Source organism: Gadus morhua, chromosome 16, assembly GCF_902167405.1.
Source record: "Gadus morhua chromosome 16, gadMor3.0, whole genome shotgun sequence".
Classification (NCBI taxonomy): Eukaryota; Metazoa; Chordata; class Actinopteri; order Gadiformes; family Gadidae; genus Gadus; species Gadus morhua.
Genome location: NC_044063.1, coordinates 16156183 through 16172407, shown reverse-complemented (window position 1 = coordinate 16172407; position 16225 = coordinate 16156183). Strand labels below are relative to the sequence as shown.

The 16225-nt window shown below is 45.5% G+C and overlaps 1 protein-coding gene across 12 annotated transcripts in view; it reads right to left on the bottom strand.

The window, feature by feature from the left end:
• The window catches only part of gramd1bb (GRAM domain containing 1Bb), a 41162-nt gene that overhangs the window by 8935 nt on the left and 16002 nt on the right, over positions 1–16225 (bottom strand). For 3 of the 12 annotated variants that reach the window (XM_030381182.1, XM_030381171.1, XM_030381172.1), the window contains exons 2-13: positions 16164–16225; positions 14377–14397; positions 12399–12422; positions 9900–9920; positions 9164–9187; positions 3297–3381; positions 2654–2757; positions 2418–2513; positions 2149–2229; positions 1650–1765; positions 1138–1297; positions 127–319 (exon numbers count right to left, since the gene is read on the bottom strand). The exon at positions 16164–16225 is cut by the window's right edge and continues 149 nt beyond it. In XM_030381182.1, the coding sequence (XP_030237042.1) occupies positions 127–319; positions 1138–1297; positions 1650–1765; positions 2149–2229; positions 2418–2513; positions 2654–2757; positions 3297–3381; positions 9164–9187; positions 9900–9920; positions 12399–12422; positions 14377–14397; positions 16164–16225 (987 nt within the window). Of the gene's footprint in view, positions 1–126; positions 320–1137; positions 1298–1649; positions 1766–2148; positions 2230–2417; positions 2514–2653; positions 2758–3296; positions 3382–4785; positions 5954–9163; positions 9188–9899; positions 9921–12398; positions 12423–14376; positions 14398–16163 lie in introns of those variants that run through there. The other 9 variants (XM_030381174.1, XM_030381176.1, XM_030381180.1 and 6 more) reach the window with 7 other exon arrangements.

Below are 16225 nucleotides of genomic sequence, written 5' to 3'. Positions count from 1 at the left end.
TTGTTTGGAAATATTTCTTAGCACTTTGTGCTTGGCATCCTAATAAAGGATTTCATTTATATGGCACCCCTCCTGAAGCAACGCGTCATTAAAGCGCCCCTTCTCCGTGGAACATGGCGGGCTCACCTTCGTCGTGCGTCTCCGAGGAGTCGCTGAGCTCGGTGGGGATGTCGTTGTCGTTGAAGTCCAGCGAGGGCGAGGGGGCGGGGCCCGCCGGCAGGCCCCCCTCCAGGCCCACCCTCATGTCCGCCGCCAGCGGCAGCCCCAGGAGCTCCCCCTCAGGCAGGCAGTCTGCAAACTCGTCTCCCGGCAGGTCAAACTGGGCGAGAGACACAGGGACATATAGGAAAGAAGAGAGAGAGAGAGACAGAGAGAGAGAGAGAGAGAGAGAGAGAGAGAGAGAGAGAGAGAGAGAGAGAGAGAGAGAGAGAGAGAGAGAGAGAGAGAGAGACAGAGGGAGAGAGAGAGAGAGAGAGAGAGAGAGAGAGAGAGAGAGAGAGAGAGAGAGAGAGAGGGAGAGACAGAGACAGAGGGAGAGAGAGAGAGTGTCGAGTAAGCCCTTCATTCGTACCAAACAACTTTAGACCAAATACTGAAATACAATACACAATACATTGAACTCAAAGAGCCTATTGTATGAGGCATTCCAAACTATTTGGATTTGCTAGAAAGGAAAACCCTTCTTTACTTTACTAGTAAATTACAAGCATATGAATAATGAAGGAAGGTCATGCTGAGTTTATTTGTCCAATGCCTGTCAAAAGCAGACAGGAGTCGACCTCAGCTGCTGGCAGCAGTGAAGCACACTGTACCATCTAGTGGTGTCTTGTTGTCACTACAACAAAAGCATTTAAAGGGATCAAATTGAACGCGGCGGTTGAAAAGTAGTTCAGTGGTGCCGATGCTTCTAGTGTTAAAGTGTCTGTATAGTTATGAATTTAGTGAATGAATGAGTTATGAATGAAGTTTTGAAGAAAATCTGCATCTGCTTAGCGATTGGTTGAGGTGGACACCACCCCGCCCCACAGTTTGACAGGGCTCAGACGGAGGGAACCTCAGATGGAATAGGAAGTGGAACTAAATCGAAAGTCAAGATGATTATGGGGCTGGTGTTTGGACCTTTGGCCGTGGACTCACCGTGAGGCCGGGGTCGTTGGTGCCGGACAGCACGCTGCTGTTGGGGAGCAGCTTCCTGTGCGGGGGCAGGGGGCTGGCGTCCGGCCTGGCGTCCGCACTGCTCTTGGAGGAGTTGTCGTTGTTGAGCTCCGACTCCTCGTTGGGGATCTCCTCGCAGAACCTGTGGGAGGAAGAGAGTTTGGGAGAAGGCCAAAACGGAGACACTCAGCTGCTCATCAATTCTTCATCAAAGCAACGTTTTGGACGCGGTCCGATTTCTTTGAAAGATCAAAAGAACACACTGACAGAGAGAGCTTTTTATTAAGAATGCTGTCAATAACAGTGCAGCTAGCATGACCGGATACAGAGCTGCTTTCACTGTAAACCTCAGCAGACATTCACTGGATACAAGTTAAGGTCAAACAAAGTGGCTCCCCCTTTAAAGGATAAGCCCTCATCACTGGGCATAATTTGCCTAACGTACTGCGGCGAACGTGGTGAATGCCTGACCTAACTGTAGAGACGGGACTCACCCCATGGTGTTGAAGTCATCGTCCGGGGGGACATAGTCTTCGTCGTCACTGGTCAGGCCCAACTCGTTGCCGTAGCACTGGTGGACAAAATGCCAGAGTTCTTTTGGACACAGGGGCTACAGGAGGGTGAGATCAAGCAAGAACAAGATGGTAGGCAACACTGGAATACTCTTAAGTAATCGTGGATTCACATAATTATACTAGGCTCTAGAGGTAGAATAGATATTTATTTTCAATGATTTTCCGTCACATTTTGCTCAAATAGATTTTGACAGGAAAGAATCCTGTGATTATATAGTCGTCATTTGTCCATTCAAACAAATCATTTCAAATCCTCAGAGCAAAAGTGAGGGGTACATTAGAAAAAATAAATCCAAATAGGTTTTATGGAGTTTAAGTGAAGCGGTTTATGACATTTTTTTTTTCTGAAAAATGGAGATAAATAGCAAATGCATAGCATGAACCAACCATGAGCGGGAAGGGGGATCTGCAGGCTTACCTTGTCCAGCAGGGCATTCTGCCATAGTCTGAACATCATCATGTAGGTCCGGTCCCTTGCTCCAAATGAGGTGAAAAAGTGCTGCAGGAGAATCAATGTTAACCTTTCAGTCCACGTCTGAATGAGAACACATTATACCTATTCATAAACATTGAAAATACTACTAAAATAATATTTACATTATTATTACATTATCTTCCAATACCATTCCCTTTAGCCTCTAGGGCTCTGAATGTAGAGTAGAAATTGAGCTATTTGTAGGCATTTACCTTGTCAGTGTCTGTGCAGAGCTGGATTGCATTGGGAATGAGGCGTGCTGTCTTCTCCTTGGTCATAGAACAGATGTCCTTTAGCCGCACCGTCAGCTACAGACACACCAACACACACACACACACACGCACACGCACACAATTTAATTAAGTAAATCGACCAACATGACGCACAAATAGTAACCACATATATATTTGACACAACAATGACGAAATGTTCATAGGTGGGCGCATACCAGCGTTTCCCAGCGGAAGATGTTGCTATAGAAACAGATCCAGTTCTCTGAGAGGTAGAGGCGTCCCTGCAGAAGGATGTCCCGCTGCAGGGCACACGAGTAGTCTGCAGGACAAACACAGAAGACATCACAGCGATGCATGAGGAATGGCTATGGATCCCCGGTTCTTCAGAAACCTTGATTTCCGTGTACATTGAAGCGGTGAGTTCATAAAATACACTGTCCCTCTCATGGGGACAATGGGGGCCACTGATGTGTACACAGGGCGGTCCCCCCCAACTGGTTTACTCATTATGCTCCATGATAGCCACAGGTAACAGTGAGTCTGTGGGGACCTGCCCTATCGAACTGGTACAAAGAGGTCTCGGGGGTGGATCGATGGAGACATACCTTTGTTAGAACGCTAGTTAATGATATGAATAACGTGAATAACAGCATGGTTAGAAAAAACCCAGCTGATCTCTCCTAGGGCAGTCCAGAGCCAGCCCTGATTTTTGACCCGTAGGAGAAAGACTGTCGGTTCAGCCTGCTTACACACTGAGACGTTATCAACAGACTGCTACTAGCAGACTACAGCTAGCGGGTTAGCCACAGCCTGCCAGCATGCAGGCCCAACGCACGGCTGAAGAGTGTATCCACGTACCCACGATGAGTCTCTCCGTGTCAGGCAGCTGTTTGAAGAGCTTCCTGAAGTCCTCATTGCGCTGCTTGTACGTTGGACTGAGGACCTAGAGCCAACAAAACAACAACAGAAACAGGTGTTTGTGCATTCATGCTGACTCTTTACATAGAACCCCCCCCCCCACGAAAACAGACCGTGCTCATTTGGTATTTGCATTCCGTCACTCACACACACGCGCACACACACACACACACACAAACACACTCACTCACTTATCCGTTGTGAGCGGTTTGTGAAAACCTCAACACGGACGCCATTGTTATCTACAATACAACGGAGGAGGTTTTGACAAACACTGTTGAGAATGGATGTGGGCTATCATATTTTTGTGTGTGTGTGTGTGTGTGTGTGTGTGGGGGGGGCATGCAAAAGTGCACAATTTTGTGTTTCAGCATCCAACTGTTTGATGCAACCGAGCGATTCAAAGCAAAGCTTCCCTAAAGAAGTATACAAACACACATTTGCCTAAGTGGGTGATTCAACGAAACATGCGGTTCTGGCGCCAAGCACTTTCTGATGGCAAGTCGCAACCCCCCCCCCCCCCCCCCCATCCCCCCAGTCGGTGCCGCATCGCACTACGATTCTCCCCGTGAGGCAAAAGAAAGACGCCTTTGTTCATCGAAACCGCAAACATCATTCCAAGCTTCTCTCATACCAAGAATATCCGTGGGGAAATACAACAGGTCTTTTTTGTGGAGGAATATTGGAAGCGTATTGTTGGGTCATATAAAAGGCAAAGGCAGAGGTTTGATGCTTTGCAGTTGTTGTTGTTATTGTTTTTTTGTCCCCCTGTTTGTGAGTTTGAGTGTTATAAGGACTCAAGGTGTCAGGGTCAGATTTTCCAAGAGGACAGCTAAGAGGAACGACGACCTGGCAGTACAGTCAGCAGCGAAGAGGAGCTCTTCGCTGAGATCCTCATTCAACTTTGCTTTGGGAGACAGTTGAGCAAAAAATAGTCTGACAGAGATAGAATGACCACTAGACTGGCGGGACGAAGGTTTAGGAGATCCTCAATAATATACCGGGATAGAAGGGAGGTTGCATTCTCAAGACAAATGAGGAGTAATATTGACGAAAGCATTTTCTCGGAACCAGCGCTAGGCAATAAAGTAAAGAAATAAAAACGACTGCTCCTTTGTTCCCAAACAGCAACCTTAGAAAGTCTGGCTTGTATTTCTGTCAGTCACACATGGCTCCCTCCATACAGAAATACACCATGGGCTCAGGAAGAGTTCATAAAGCCGTGACTGGACATACCTCGTCAGTTATTTACTGTAGAGACCCTGTACAAGGAGGCAGCTGCAGACCTACACTAACCATGATCACACTGAGCACTCCTTTCCTTAAATCCACTTAATGCACGTTATTTCTCTGCAAAAACAACTTTCCACCTCTCGGTTCCCCATCGTGTGTCTCGGGGGCCTTTCCCATCCGGAGAGGCATCACTTACGGCGGGCAGGTCCTCCGTGTCCCAGTCGGGGTCCTGGAGGTCGGAGGCGGCCCAGCCCCACTCCCAGCCCCACTCCCCCCTGGCTGGGCCCTGGTGGACCCAGCCGGCCAGGGCCTCGTCCAGCTCCAGCACCATCTCCCAGTCCGACAAAGCAGCTTCACTCAGATCCATGGTGGTCCTCGCGCAGAATCCAGACCAAACACAGGCTCAGGGTGAACCTATACCTACATCTATATATATAGATGGTCTACGTATCTATATCTCTATGTATGTAGCTTTCCCCAAAGACTGCTTCACAGGTCAGTAGAGCTAGAAGAGGAGTGTTGATGTCTCGTCGAGGAGGGCGGTTAGTGTGTTTGTTTGGGTTGTTGTTGGTTTTTTTGTGTGCGGGTGCTGTTCCTCTTCAGCATTAAACACAGGACCCAGCTGACTGCTGCCACATGATCCTCGTCCCTCTCTCTCTCTCTCTCTCTCTCTCTCTCTCTCGCTCCCTTCCTCTGTCACACACGCTCGCAGGGAGTGGAGTCTCAGCTGTTGCCCTCTAGTAACCCCAGGTCCACAAGTCCTTTATTATTGTGGCGGTGTGGTCTGTTGCTCTTCTCCCCTCCCCTACACACCACACTTCTCCTGCCAGTGTGTGTGAGCGATGCGGTCCACGACTAGAAGGCTCCCAGACGGGTGCTTGTAGAGGACCCCGTCGGGTCGGCGCTGGTTCTGCCGTTCCCAGAAGGCCAAGATCCCAATCCCGCCGGGGTAAAGGCGGCTGAAAAAGGATTTTTTTTTTTACCTGGAATGAACGGCTATTTTAAAGAGAGGAATAAAAATGGAACTTGAAAAAGGCGTCGTAGACGGGGCGGGGGGCAGCTGCTTGATGAGATGAAGAGGAGAGCCCCCGTGTTCGGGAGGTACCAGCGTGACCTCCGTCCGGTGACCGCGGGAGTTACGGGGAGGGCAGTGAGGCCCAAACCTCCAGACGCCCCGAGGCGTGCAACACAAGGGGCATTAATCTCGCCTGGCACCACACAGGCCTGGACTCAAAAAGAAGGCCGATGAAGCTTCAGAGCACATACATCTCCGCTGTTGGCTGCTCCGCTCCCAAGTGGTGATGGAGGAAGGAGAGAAGGCTGTGCTGCTGCTTCCGAGTCCCAATGTGAAATAGTCCCGTAGCCTCGCTGCTATCAATGCCCCTAGGCCCCTCCCCCCCCCCCTTCCCACTTGTTTGGGCTATCCCCCTCTCTGACCCTCTCTCTCCAGTAGGATGATTCACACTTTACACTTGTTTACACTCTGATAGCTGCTCTAAAAGGCGGATGAAACCACAGTTTGTATACATGTGTCTAAAGAACATTACAAGGGTCTATGATCCTTTGATGGCTAACACTGGGTGTTTACCGGTCCTTTCTCGCAGTGTTTACACACATACATCTGTCCTACAGCTGTTCTATCTGGAATACAACAAGGAGTTGTTTCCTTTCCTCCGCTGTGTGACTCGAATGAGTCCAGGCCAGCAACGAAGCCGCTAAGACACCCAGGAGGAAAATGCTCCAAAGCAGTCCTCGGTCAGGTAAAATGCACGTTGCATAGAATGTATTAGGGCCAACAAAAATAAGATTAGCATTTCAATAAATACTGCCGACTCACTGCCTAGCATCCCTAACTGAATCATTGTTCTCAGTAGAATAAGGAAATGGAAGTGGAACGATGACTAACCGCCCTTGATGTTGCATGACAGTTATTGCAATTTTGGATGTGACCATTTGCAAATTAGATCATGTGTGTGGAGATTGTTAACCATTAACTGGCTTGGCAAACAGCAGGAGACGGTGGAGACTGGTACTGTACACTAAGGTGTGGTTATACAATCGTTTTATGGGACGGGGGGGTCTGAGTGTGTGTCTGTGTGTTCTGTGGTAAGCGTAGAGCATGTGTCTGAGCGTTTGTGTGCCTTGTGTACAGGGTTTGGTCGGACCGACAATGAAGCCATTCTCTCCCAGCGGTTCCCTTGGGGTGATGGACAGGTAGGCGAGGTATGTGTCGATTTATTGATCTAGTCCTTGGGTTTGTTCATCGTTGCTGATGTTTGAGTGGTTGGGCTGGCCACCAGAAGATAAATATTGCATATTTTAAAATAATAGATTACGCATCATATGCTACACCCGCAATGTAAGCCATATCCATCCTACAATCGATCCATGCCTCCTACCGTTGACAGTTAACGAATAGCAATAAAAGATTAACAAATTAATTGCGAAAAATACTCAATGGTAAAAAAAGGTTAACCATTATCCAGGAGACACTGTCAACTAGAGCTAGCAGGTGCATCGTCTAATGTGGGATAGCACAGCATATAAATTATATCGATATTTTTTTTCAATATATTCGTCGTTAGAACGACATATTCATTTGTAATCGGTAATGTGTCCAAAACCAAAATACTCCTTGTCCCACATTGTTTTTTTTGGGATATGGTCACCCTACCGTCAAGACTTTCACTAAACCAAAAAAGCAGCATGGTGTTTGGACAGCATGTGTCTCTCTGTCAGGCTCAGAGCTCAATAGGACGGTAGGCTTGTCATCACAGAGCACTCTGTGCCATGGGAGGTCATCATCGCCATGCAGAGATGCACACATGCATTCCCTTACACAAGGCAATAACATGCACAGATACACACTCACACACACACACACACACTCACACACATACACACACACACCAACACATAATCTGCCGCAGTCCATACAAATATTTAAAATAGGTGTGTGCATGCATTAGCTGTTACAGTTAATTATAAGTGTTGAAGATATACAGAACAAAAAACATCTCTCCGATACTGATGTCATTATTTTTCATCATTTATGTTTACTATTATTTTGGAATATTACAAATGAAATATAATAATTATGCATTTTAGCATCTTCCAAAGCCTTTCTCTGTTGTGGGACGAAATAGATAGAAAATATAAATGACAGAAGATAGAAAAAAACAAAACAAGAAATGCTTGTTGTGTATACCTTCCACCTGGTTTGCATCGTGTCTATTAAGTGTTTAGTTAGTGCATAATACTTAGTGTATTTGAAAATGTTATGTATTCAAAGCATGTTACATACATTTTGTATACATAGAGAGACTATTTAAAGGACTGTTTCCACGAATTTGTAAAACCCTCAGACTCTTTCAACACTGCTCAAACCTTCTCCTGTTCCCATAGTGCATATGTATGCCATTACCCAGAAACTGAGGCCTCCACATGCACTCAACCATTAAAGCCTTCTCACACCCTCCTCTGGTGGAGGGAAGCATGCACTACCGGACGCACCATGCCCCGTTCTCCCAGGACACCCACGGCTCACTGGGAGGCGCAGGTGATCGTTGCTTAGATTAGTCGGTTTTAAGAAACATGCCACCAAAAATATTGAAAGCTTATCCATGACTCTCAGATCCATCGTACCGGTTTTCAACTTGTGTTGCCTCGAGTGGTACTTGAGGGTAGTGCATGTTGTTTTTTGTATTATTGTAGAATTAGACACATTTCCAATAATAGAAAAAATCGTATGTTTTCCATTCTCTAGTTTTCTCAGGCCTTGCATGTGTATTTCACAATGGTAGATCGTTTGAGTATGAGGCGGCCTGCATAAGGTCTTGATGACATTTTAGTGGTGCACCTAAATCACCACTGGCCTTGGACACCTCAGTACTATTCTTACAATAAGATCTGGACTGGAGCAACGTCTGCCTTCAGGCTGTAAGATGAGTGTGGTTGTTACGTTATTTCTGGGTGGCGTGTTCCTGTAATCCAGTGACCTACACAGAGGGCCCAGCTTTCACCTGTTGCATAACCACACGTCCTCAATGACCATTGACCATGAAGGGGGAGAAACCATTAAAAGGACCCCTATTACCACCAGGTGTGAGTGTGATTAGCCATTACAAGCCCTTTCAAAATGGGCCCTTCTGTGTGTTTAAGTGACTTCCAAAGTGGGAGGGTTCACCGTATGCTGGATGGATCAGTCTAGGTTAGACTCGACTAGTCTAACCGTATAACCTAACTAAAGCAAATGTTGTTTATCTAATCATCATACATCTGGACTCTCTCACTTGTGTTGGCACTTAGGCACAGGAAAAGGCAGTTTTTTTAAATGGCTTGTAATGGCTGTTCAAGCTCAGCCCTGGTGGAAAAACAGGAGGCCTTTAATGATCGTAGTGGGCGTCTGGCACATCTGTCACTGGGAGCTGTGACAAGGCCTACAGGTGGAACCCAGGCTGGTTGGAGGTCACTGCATTAAGACGTGAGACGGGTGCCATTAGGGGGCACCCTACTGCTCTCTCCCTAAAGGGAGAGGGAGAGCGAGCGAGGGAGAGAGACAAAGTCATGCTTACTCTGAGGATGTGTTGTCTTTCATGCTGGGAAGAGAGGAGGGGAAAGGTGTACAGACACAGGGCATATATGATAAAAAATAAGGAAAGTATAAAAACGCACACAACACAGGGAAAAAAGGGATTGTCACAGACCAAATCATACAGGAGAAATACCCCGTGGGTTTTACATATCAACATTGACACCACTTCTGGTTCCATGGACAGAGGGCAGAGTTATCACGCCCTCTAGGGGTCATACATATAATGGCTGATGTATTTATATCCTTATGCAGGACCATATGCATGAATACATGTGCGATAAACTTTCGACAGCACTTTGTTGATTTTGGAAACTCTCAGGTCAGTATCTATCCTATATATCCCATGTCTCTGCTCCCGAGGCTACGTGTTGCTGAGTCTACAGGCCGTGATTGACCAGTGACTCAGACTAATGGCTGGGATCGTGTGGTGGAGGCATGAGTCAGTCTAGGTCAGGGACCTCTCATGTTAAGGACACCACTCCGAGAATAGCACCAAAAAAAGCACAAAGGAACACTAGAGATATCACAAACATGCACACACACACACCACACACACACACACACACACACACACACACACACACACACACACACACACACACACCGACCTACACGTATCAGAGGAAGACAAGAAGGCACACACGCACACACACACACACACAAACAGGCTAACACAATAATTGATTGCAAAGATAAAAAATAACTTGTTTACTTACATTATACCAGCTTTGGCTCTTCTGTCGGGAGTATGATTGAACAGAGAGAAAGGGCAGTAAAGAGAGAGAAGATGGGAGAGAGAACATGTGCAAGTCAGTATGGGGTTCACAGAGCAAACGTGAAGGATCAGCACACACCTCAGAGAGGGTGATAACTGGACTGAGCTAGTTGCTTTATTTATAGCAGGTGCGAAGGACAGGTCACATTCTCAACAGGCAGAAACACTGCGGGGGGCTCCCAGGGAAGAGTAGAAACACTGATTTAGGAAAGAAAAAATAAATAATATGAATGCCTGTCCTGGTAAACCTGTGTCAAGCAGTGGAACGCCCACGCTTTTTATTGTCACAGAATTTGATACAAACAGCAACAAAAACAACATATTCATGAATTGAAGTTTGATCCTTTTCGGTTAATTTAACCCCTGAAAGGTCTTCGTATTTTTTATATAAACTGAGGGATATGAGTTTTTAAAAATGAATTACATTTGCGTTATCATTTTTCCTAAGGAATGCGTTCATGCTTATCACATGTATATTTGTTATATAAAAAAATATTTCTCCAGATGTCTGTTTCCATCTGGAGCAGGGCTCAACTGTCATATGTCTTTTTACCAGCAGAGGGCAGCAGTATTTTGGTAAATTTACAAAACGTATGATGACAAATCAAATCCCCATCTCCATGAAAAGTTCAGAAAGAGCACAGGCTCAGCCCTGCTATTCAATCCCTATGAGAGGAGCGCCGAGCTCAACAGAGCGCGTCATACAATTTACAATTTTAGTTTCGTCAGGAGTTGAAATATTTTCAACTTTGACGCTCAGCCCCAACCGATCAAATTCCAATCTGATGATGTGGTGGCAAAAAAAAAAGAACATTTATCAATAATTACATTAAAAAAAAATCTAACATCATTAGAGAATATAATCTAAACCAATTGTTTGCCTGCTAGGCTAAATAAGTACATTGATGACGTCATGAGCCCGCCGATCAGCTGCCTGCATTGCTGATTCAGCCCGGCCTTGTGCCAAGACAGGCAGCCCTGAATGCCCAGCCGAGCTCTGGAGCTGACGCAGACACTTATCATAGACATGAGGCTTAAGACTCCGCAACCAGGTGGACTCATGTACTGTACCATGGTGGCCAGGCCACAACCAGAGGGCACAATGTTATAAGAATGCTTTGAGAGGACATGCAGGGGATTCATCCAGGAGGTGAGGCAAGGAGTAAAGTAAAAGAAAAGGAAATTATCAAAACAACATGAAAAAACACCACCAAATAAATGCCTAATATCCAGTGCTTGTTTACTGCAGAACATCAAGTATCCCTTTAAGAGAAAGCTGATTCTTACTTCCTGTAGCTTTAGTCTCGCCTCAAGCACACCTCCATATGTGTACTATTGTGTTGTTAAAACATAAACAGATGATTAATGCTTGAGTGATAATTGATTGAAATTCCTCCAAGGAAGTGCTTAAATAGATTTGTCAAACCACAAATTAATTTGAAGAATCTAGTGAGGCACTTTGATTGACTTGCGTGACAAACACCTAACTTTCACAGCTTCACAAGTCCCTTGCAAGGAAGACTTAATCCATTTAGTGGAGACATGGCCACGTCGCTTTGGGTCCATGTTGCTGTTCCTCTTATTTGGTTCTGCTGCAACCATGCGTGTTTGTTTGATGCGGACCAAGACAGAACCCAGGGCTCTGGCGGGAAATCTCGTCTAATGTGGGCTAATCTGATCTGAAGGTGAAGGAGACACAGTGCAGGATTTACGCTGAGGCTACCCTCGGTGTGTGTGTGTGTGTGTGTGTGTGTGTGTGTGTGTGTGTGTGTGTGTGTGTGTGTGTGTGTGTGTGTGTGTGTGTGTCTCAATGTGCGTGTAACCGGGGTACTAGAGGAAGTTGAATGAGTTCATGATTATTTTATGATCCTAATGGCTAATGCAGTTTAAGGTTTACCCTTTAATATGAAGGCTGAGCGATTTAGAAGGTCAATGACTAGTCTTATAGAGTGGACATGAGAGAGACAGAGTGACAGAGGGTGTATGAGAGAGAGAGAGAGAGAGAGAGAGAGAGAGAGAGAGAGAGAGAGAGAGAGAGAGAGAGAGAGAGAGAGAGAGCCTTTAGACAACCAAGGCAAACTAACATTTCACTTGCCATTCAAACATAGAAGCACGTCCATGTCTCAAATTGACAATACTGAAATGACAAAGTATTAATTTGATCCCAAAACAAATGGTGTGTACTAAACTGGTCAGTAGCTACCAATTCTACTTCTCATTATTCTACTGGAATGTTCTATTAAATGTTTAAGAAACTGTAATTTTCCAGTCATTTAATGACTATTAATATACATTTTAAAAGTATTTCACACTCTTCACGGGGATAATACAGGCGCAACTTAACTAGACTAAAGGGGGGGAAAGATACAGGAGAGCTTAGAAATTAAGGTCAATAGGTGAAATGAAGGAAATAAAGAAAAAAGAAAAAGGAAATGCTTACTTTAATCAGGTTAAGTCTGTCATACTGGAAGGAAAATGAAAAAACGGAAAAGAAAAGTTAACCAAAGCGAGAAAGGTGAAATGAAAGTCAGAGAAACAAAAACAAAAACAAAATGAAAGAATGTAAAAAAAGAGGTTTGATTTTTAGATCCACTACGCTACGTTAGTACCACATAGGTGTGGGATTTGCACACAATGACACAATTGGTGTGTGTCATTGTGTTTTTTGCTAGTGACACAACTAACCCTTACCCTTTGCAGTGAATGTTGTGCAGTAAACACTGTACAGTACACCCTTTACACTGTAAAGGGTGTACTGTACACTGCTGCAGTGATCCCTGTGCAGTGAACCCCAGGCAGTGAACCCCGGGAAGTGAACCCTGGGTTAACCCGTCCCTCCCTGGAAAGAAGCCCAGTGTCCCCTTGGCTGCCAGAGCTCTTTCAATGGGCCTGCATTAGGGCTAGGGTGACAAACCTCCCGTTGCCGGGGGCAACCTCACGCGATGACGACACGGGTCACATGACCTCTGCTGACAACACGTGTTAGACTGCGAGGAGGAGATCCGGGGGGAGGAGAGGGGGAGTGAGGACACCGTGGTCCGAGGTGATGTAATCAGCCAGGATGTGGGAAAATGAGCCACGCTTTCTGTCCACTGCTTAGCTGAATCATTTGTGTAGCTTTTGTGTATTTGAATACGTGCAATAAGCCTTATTGTACTGTAAGTACATGAGCTGTATCTTTCTGTCGTGTTTATGAACAACCGTGAGTCGTTTCATATTCTCCTCACAAAAGAATGTCACATGGATAATAAGAAAAAAAGGATTACATTAAATGCAACAAGAATATATTAGGAAGGATATGTAATACAAAGCATGACAGTCTTACATAGTTGGATAAATTGTAGCTTTCAATGCAAGGCAAAAAAATTATCCAAGAAATGTCATGTGGAAAACTGTTAACGAAAAAGGATTTGGACGTGCTTTACCTGGAGCAAGGTACAGACTGGTCTTATGACAGTAAGGCCCAATCCCATTTCTACCCCTTACCCCTTCCCCTTACCCCTCCCCCTTGTTTTGAAGGGGTAAGGGGAAGGGGAAAGGGGAAGGGGGAAGGGGAAGGCGTAAGGGGTAGAAATGGGAATGGGCCTAAGCCCCCAATCGCAGCCAAATACTACAATCAATTGATGGGCTGTTATCAAACAAAGGTACCAACACAAAACAGATTATCATGGGAACATGTCAAGCAGAGATGGCGATTGAGAGAGGAGAGGATGTAGGACTCGGGCCTAAACAGAGGGAGGGAATGCAAAATAAGTTCTGCCGCCTCCACACCCACCACTGCACAGCGTGCAAGAGAAGTGCCATGTGCTACTACATCCAACTTTCTCTGAGGGAAACTAGCATTGAACAAGTGGATGGGAGAGGGAGGGAGGAGGAGAGTAATGATTGGGTATCCAGGCTGTTGCTTGGTGTTTAGGTTGCAGGAAAAGCCCTTGGGACAAAGATGGAGGAAGGAAGGAAGGAAGGATGGAGGGATCAGGGATCAGGGATCAAGGTTGGGGAGGGGTGCAGGTTATGACGGAGCCAAAGAGAAGGTGAGAGGAGCAGGGTGGTGACATAGGGCTGTGGGGGGGGGGGGGGGGGGGGGGGGCATTGCGATGACGGGCTGGGGTACAAAGACATCGGCACAGAGCAGCTCACAAGACAAGAGAGAGGGAAAGAGAGAGAGAAAGAGGGAGAGCGAGAGCGGGAGCGCGCGAGAGAGAGAGAGAGAGAGAGAGAGAGAGGGAGAGAGAGAGAGAGAGAGAAAGAGAGAGAGAGAGAGAGAGAGAGAGAGAGAGAGAGAGAGAGAGAGAGAGAGAGAGAGAGAGAGAGAGAGAGAGAGAGAGAGAGGGAGGGGGGGAGAGAGAGAGCCGGGGAGCACGAGGGAAGGCAGGATAGATAGAAGTCCAAGAACAGAAATAAAGAGTAATGCTTACTTTGGAAAGTCGCTTGTGAGACTAGCATGCGACCAGGAGAAGAAAACAAGAAACCAATCAGAGAGAGAACAAAGAAAACACAAAAACAACAACAGGAACAGAACAGAAAAACAAAGGCAAGAGTATATACAGCAGAGGTTACCGAAACGAGGAAGAGTGAAATAAAGAGTCGAACACATTATCATCGATCATACGATCGCAGACATTTTCATATGGAACACAGTAGCAGCAGCAATGGAAGTGTTTAGAGAAGCTGTGCACTCTGTATCATGGCAAATGAAGAACACAAATATATACACATATATAATGGAAGGGAGGGCTTTCATAAAATGATTTTCACATCCTACAAAAAGGTGGACAATTGAATCTATTGATGCTGGTTCCGATTTGTGGAAACATTGCAGCTAATTATTTATCATTTTGTGCAGGCGACTTAGATTGGATTTAGATACGTCCGGTGAGAGGAACGGCGTAATAGGCTACCATCCTCTATGCATGGACGGTCACTTGCACACGATGGTTATCTCTGATCGCCCACTGTGTCCAAAAGGAAGCAGAAATGTATTCACTGCCAAGGACGACTTAACATGTGGTGTAGCTCTCAGACTCAATCTAAATTAATTCTTGAAACTGCTCCCCGCTGATGATATGAAGCAGAGTGTTAATTTTAGACTGTTTTAACATTTGTAGTGTTGTGCCTTTGATCTTCTGTTGTCATAGACTGCTAATGTTCTGCTCATGTTAAGAAGACTGAATGAGTGTGCATTTAAATCATCTGCTGCGTCCCCCCATTGAGGTACAACACGCATCTAAGCATGCTTTTTCAAGATATTTTATGAAAGAAAATATGAAATATGTTTGTGCAACACAGGGTGGAATGAATGGGGACTATCAATCAGTAATAACTACAATCACACTGAGACAGTGAAAATAACCGCTCACTAATGAAACTAACTAACACCCTCATCTCAGTATGGAAATTACCAGGGAGAAAAACCGACTAAAACTGAGTCTTGATCCGCCCTGACACAGTCTGTGAATGGCTTGGTCGTAACAAAAGCAAGTAATATTGAATGAACAAAGGGAGGAAGCAAGGGTATAACTCTGCCTGTATCAAGACAAGAGTAACGCCAGTGTCTCAACTCCTATACATTGTGTTGGGGCCGTACGGAGTCAAGATGGGAGTTTATGGGCAAAGGAAAGCGCAGAGCTGCTGACGTCATGCCGTTACACTGTCACTTTAAGAATTCTCTACATTTCCATCCACATTCAATTTATCATTTGCATCAATGTCATAGTAATTTCAATCACAACGCACTTCGTTATTCTGTCACAGCAAGATAATGTTCATCGTCTGCTCTTTTGAGGTGTAAAAAACATATCTTTTAGAAAGACTTTCAAGTTCAGTCTCAAATAACTAGTTGTTTGTGTAAAAATCTAATTATTATTGATCAGCCTAAAACACAGGGTTGGCTGGCCATACACATTTCAATCTGTCCCAGTCTATGAAATGACCATCTAGTGGCACACTGTATGACACTATGTCATACTTACTACGCTTTCAAATGATCCAGTATATACCATTCTGTAAGCACTGTAGTCACTATTTAACGAAACCCCAGTTCCCAGCTAGCAACAGAAACCCACATAAACCTCAATATCTCAACTCTGACACAGAATGATCCAGCCAGTTCAATAACACTTCTGTACACAGCCAATAACAACAGCAACAGCGGCTAGGTGTTAGCAGAGCTGTTTGTGGTGTGCACTGAGAAGCGTCCTCTCACCTTGGAGTTTTTGCCGCCGCTGCGTGCAGACTGCAGCGAGTAGGTCCTCTGGACCACCTGCT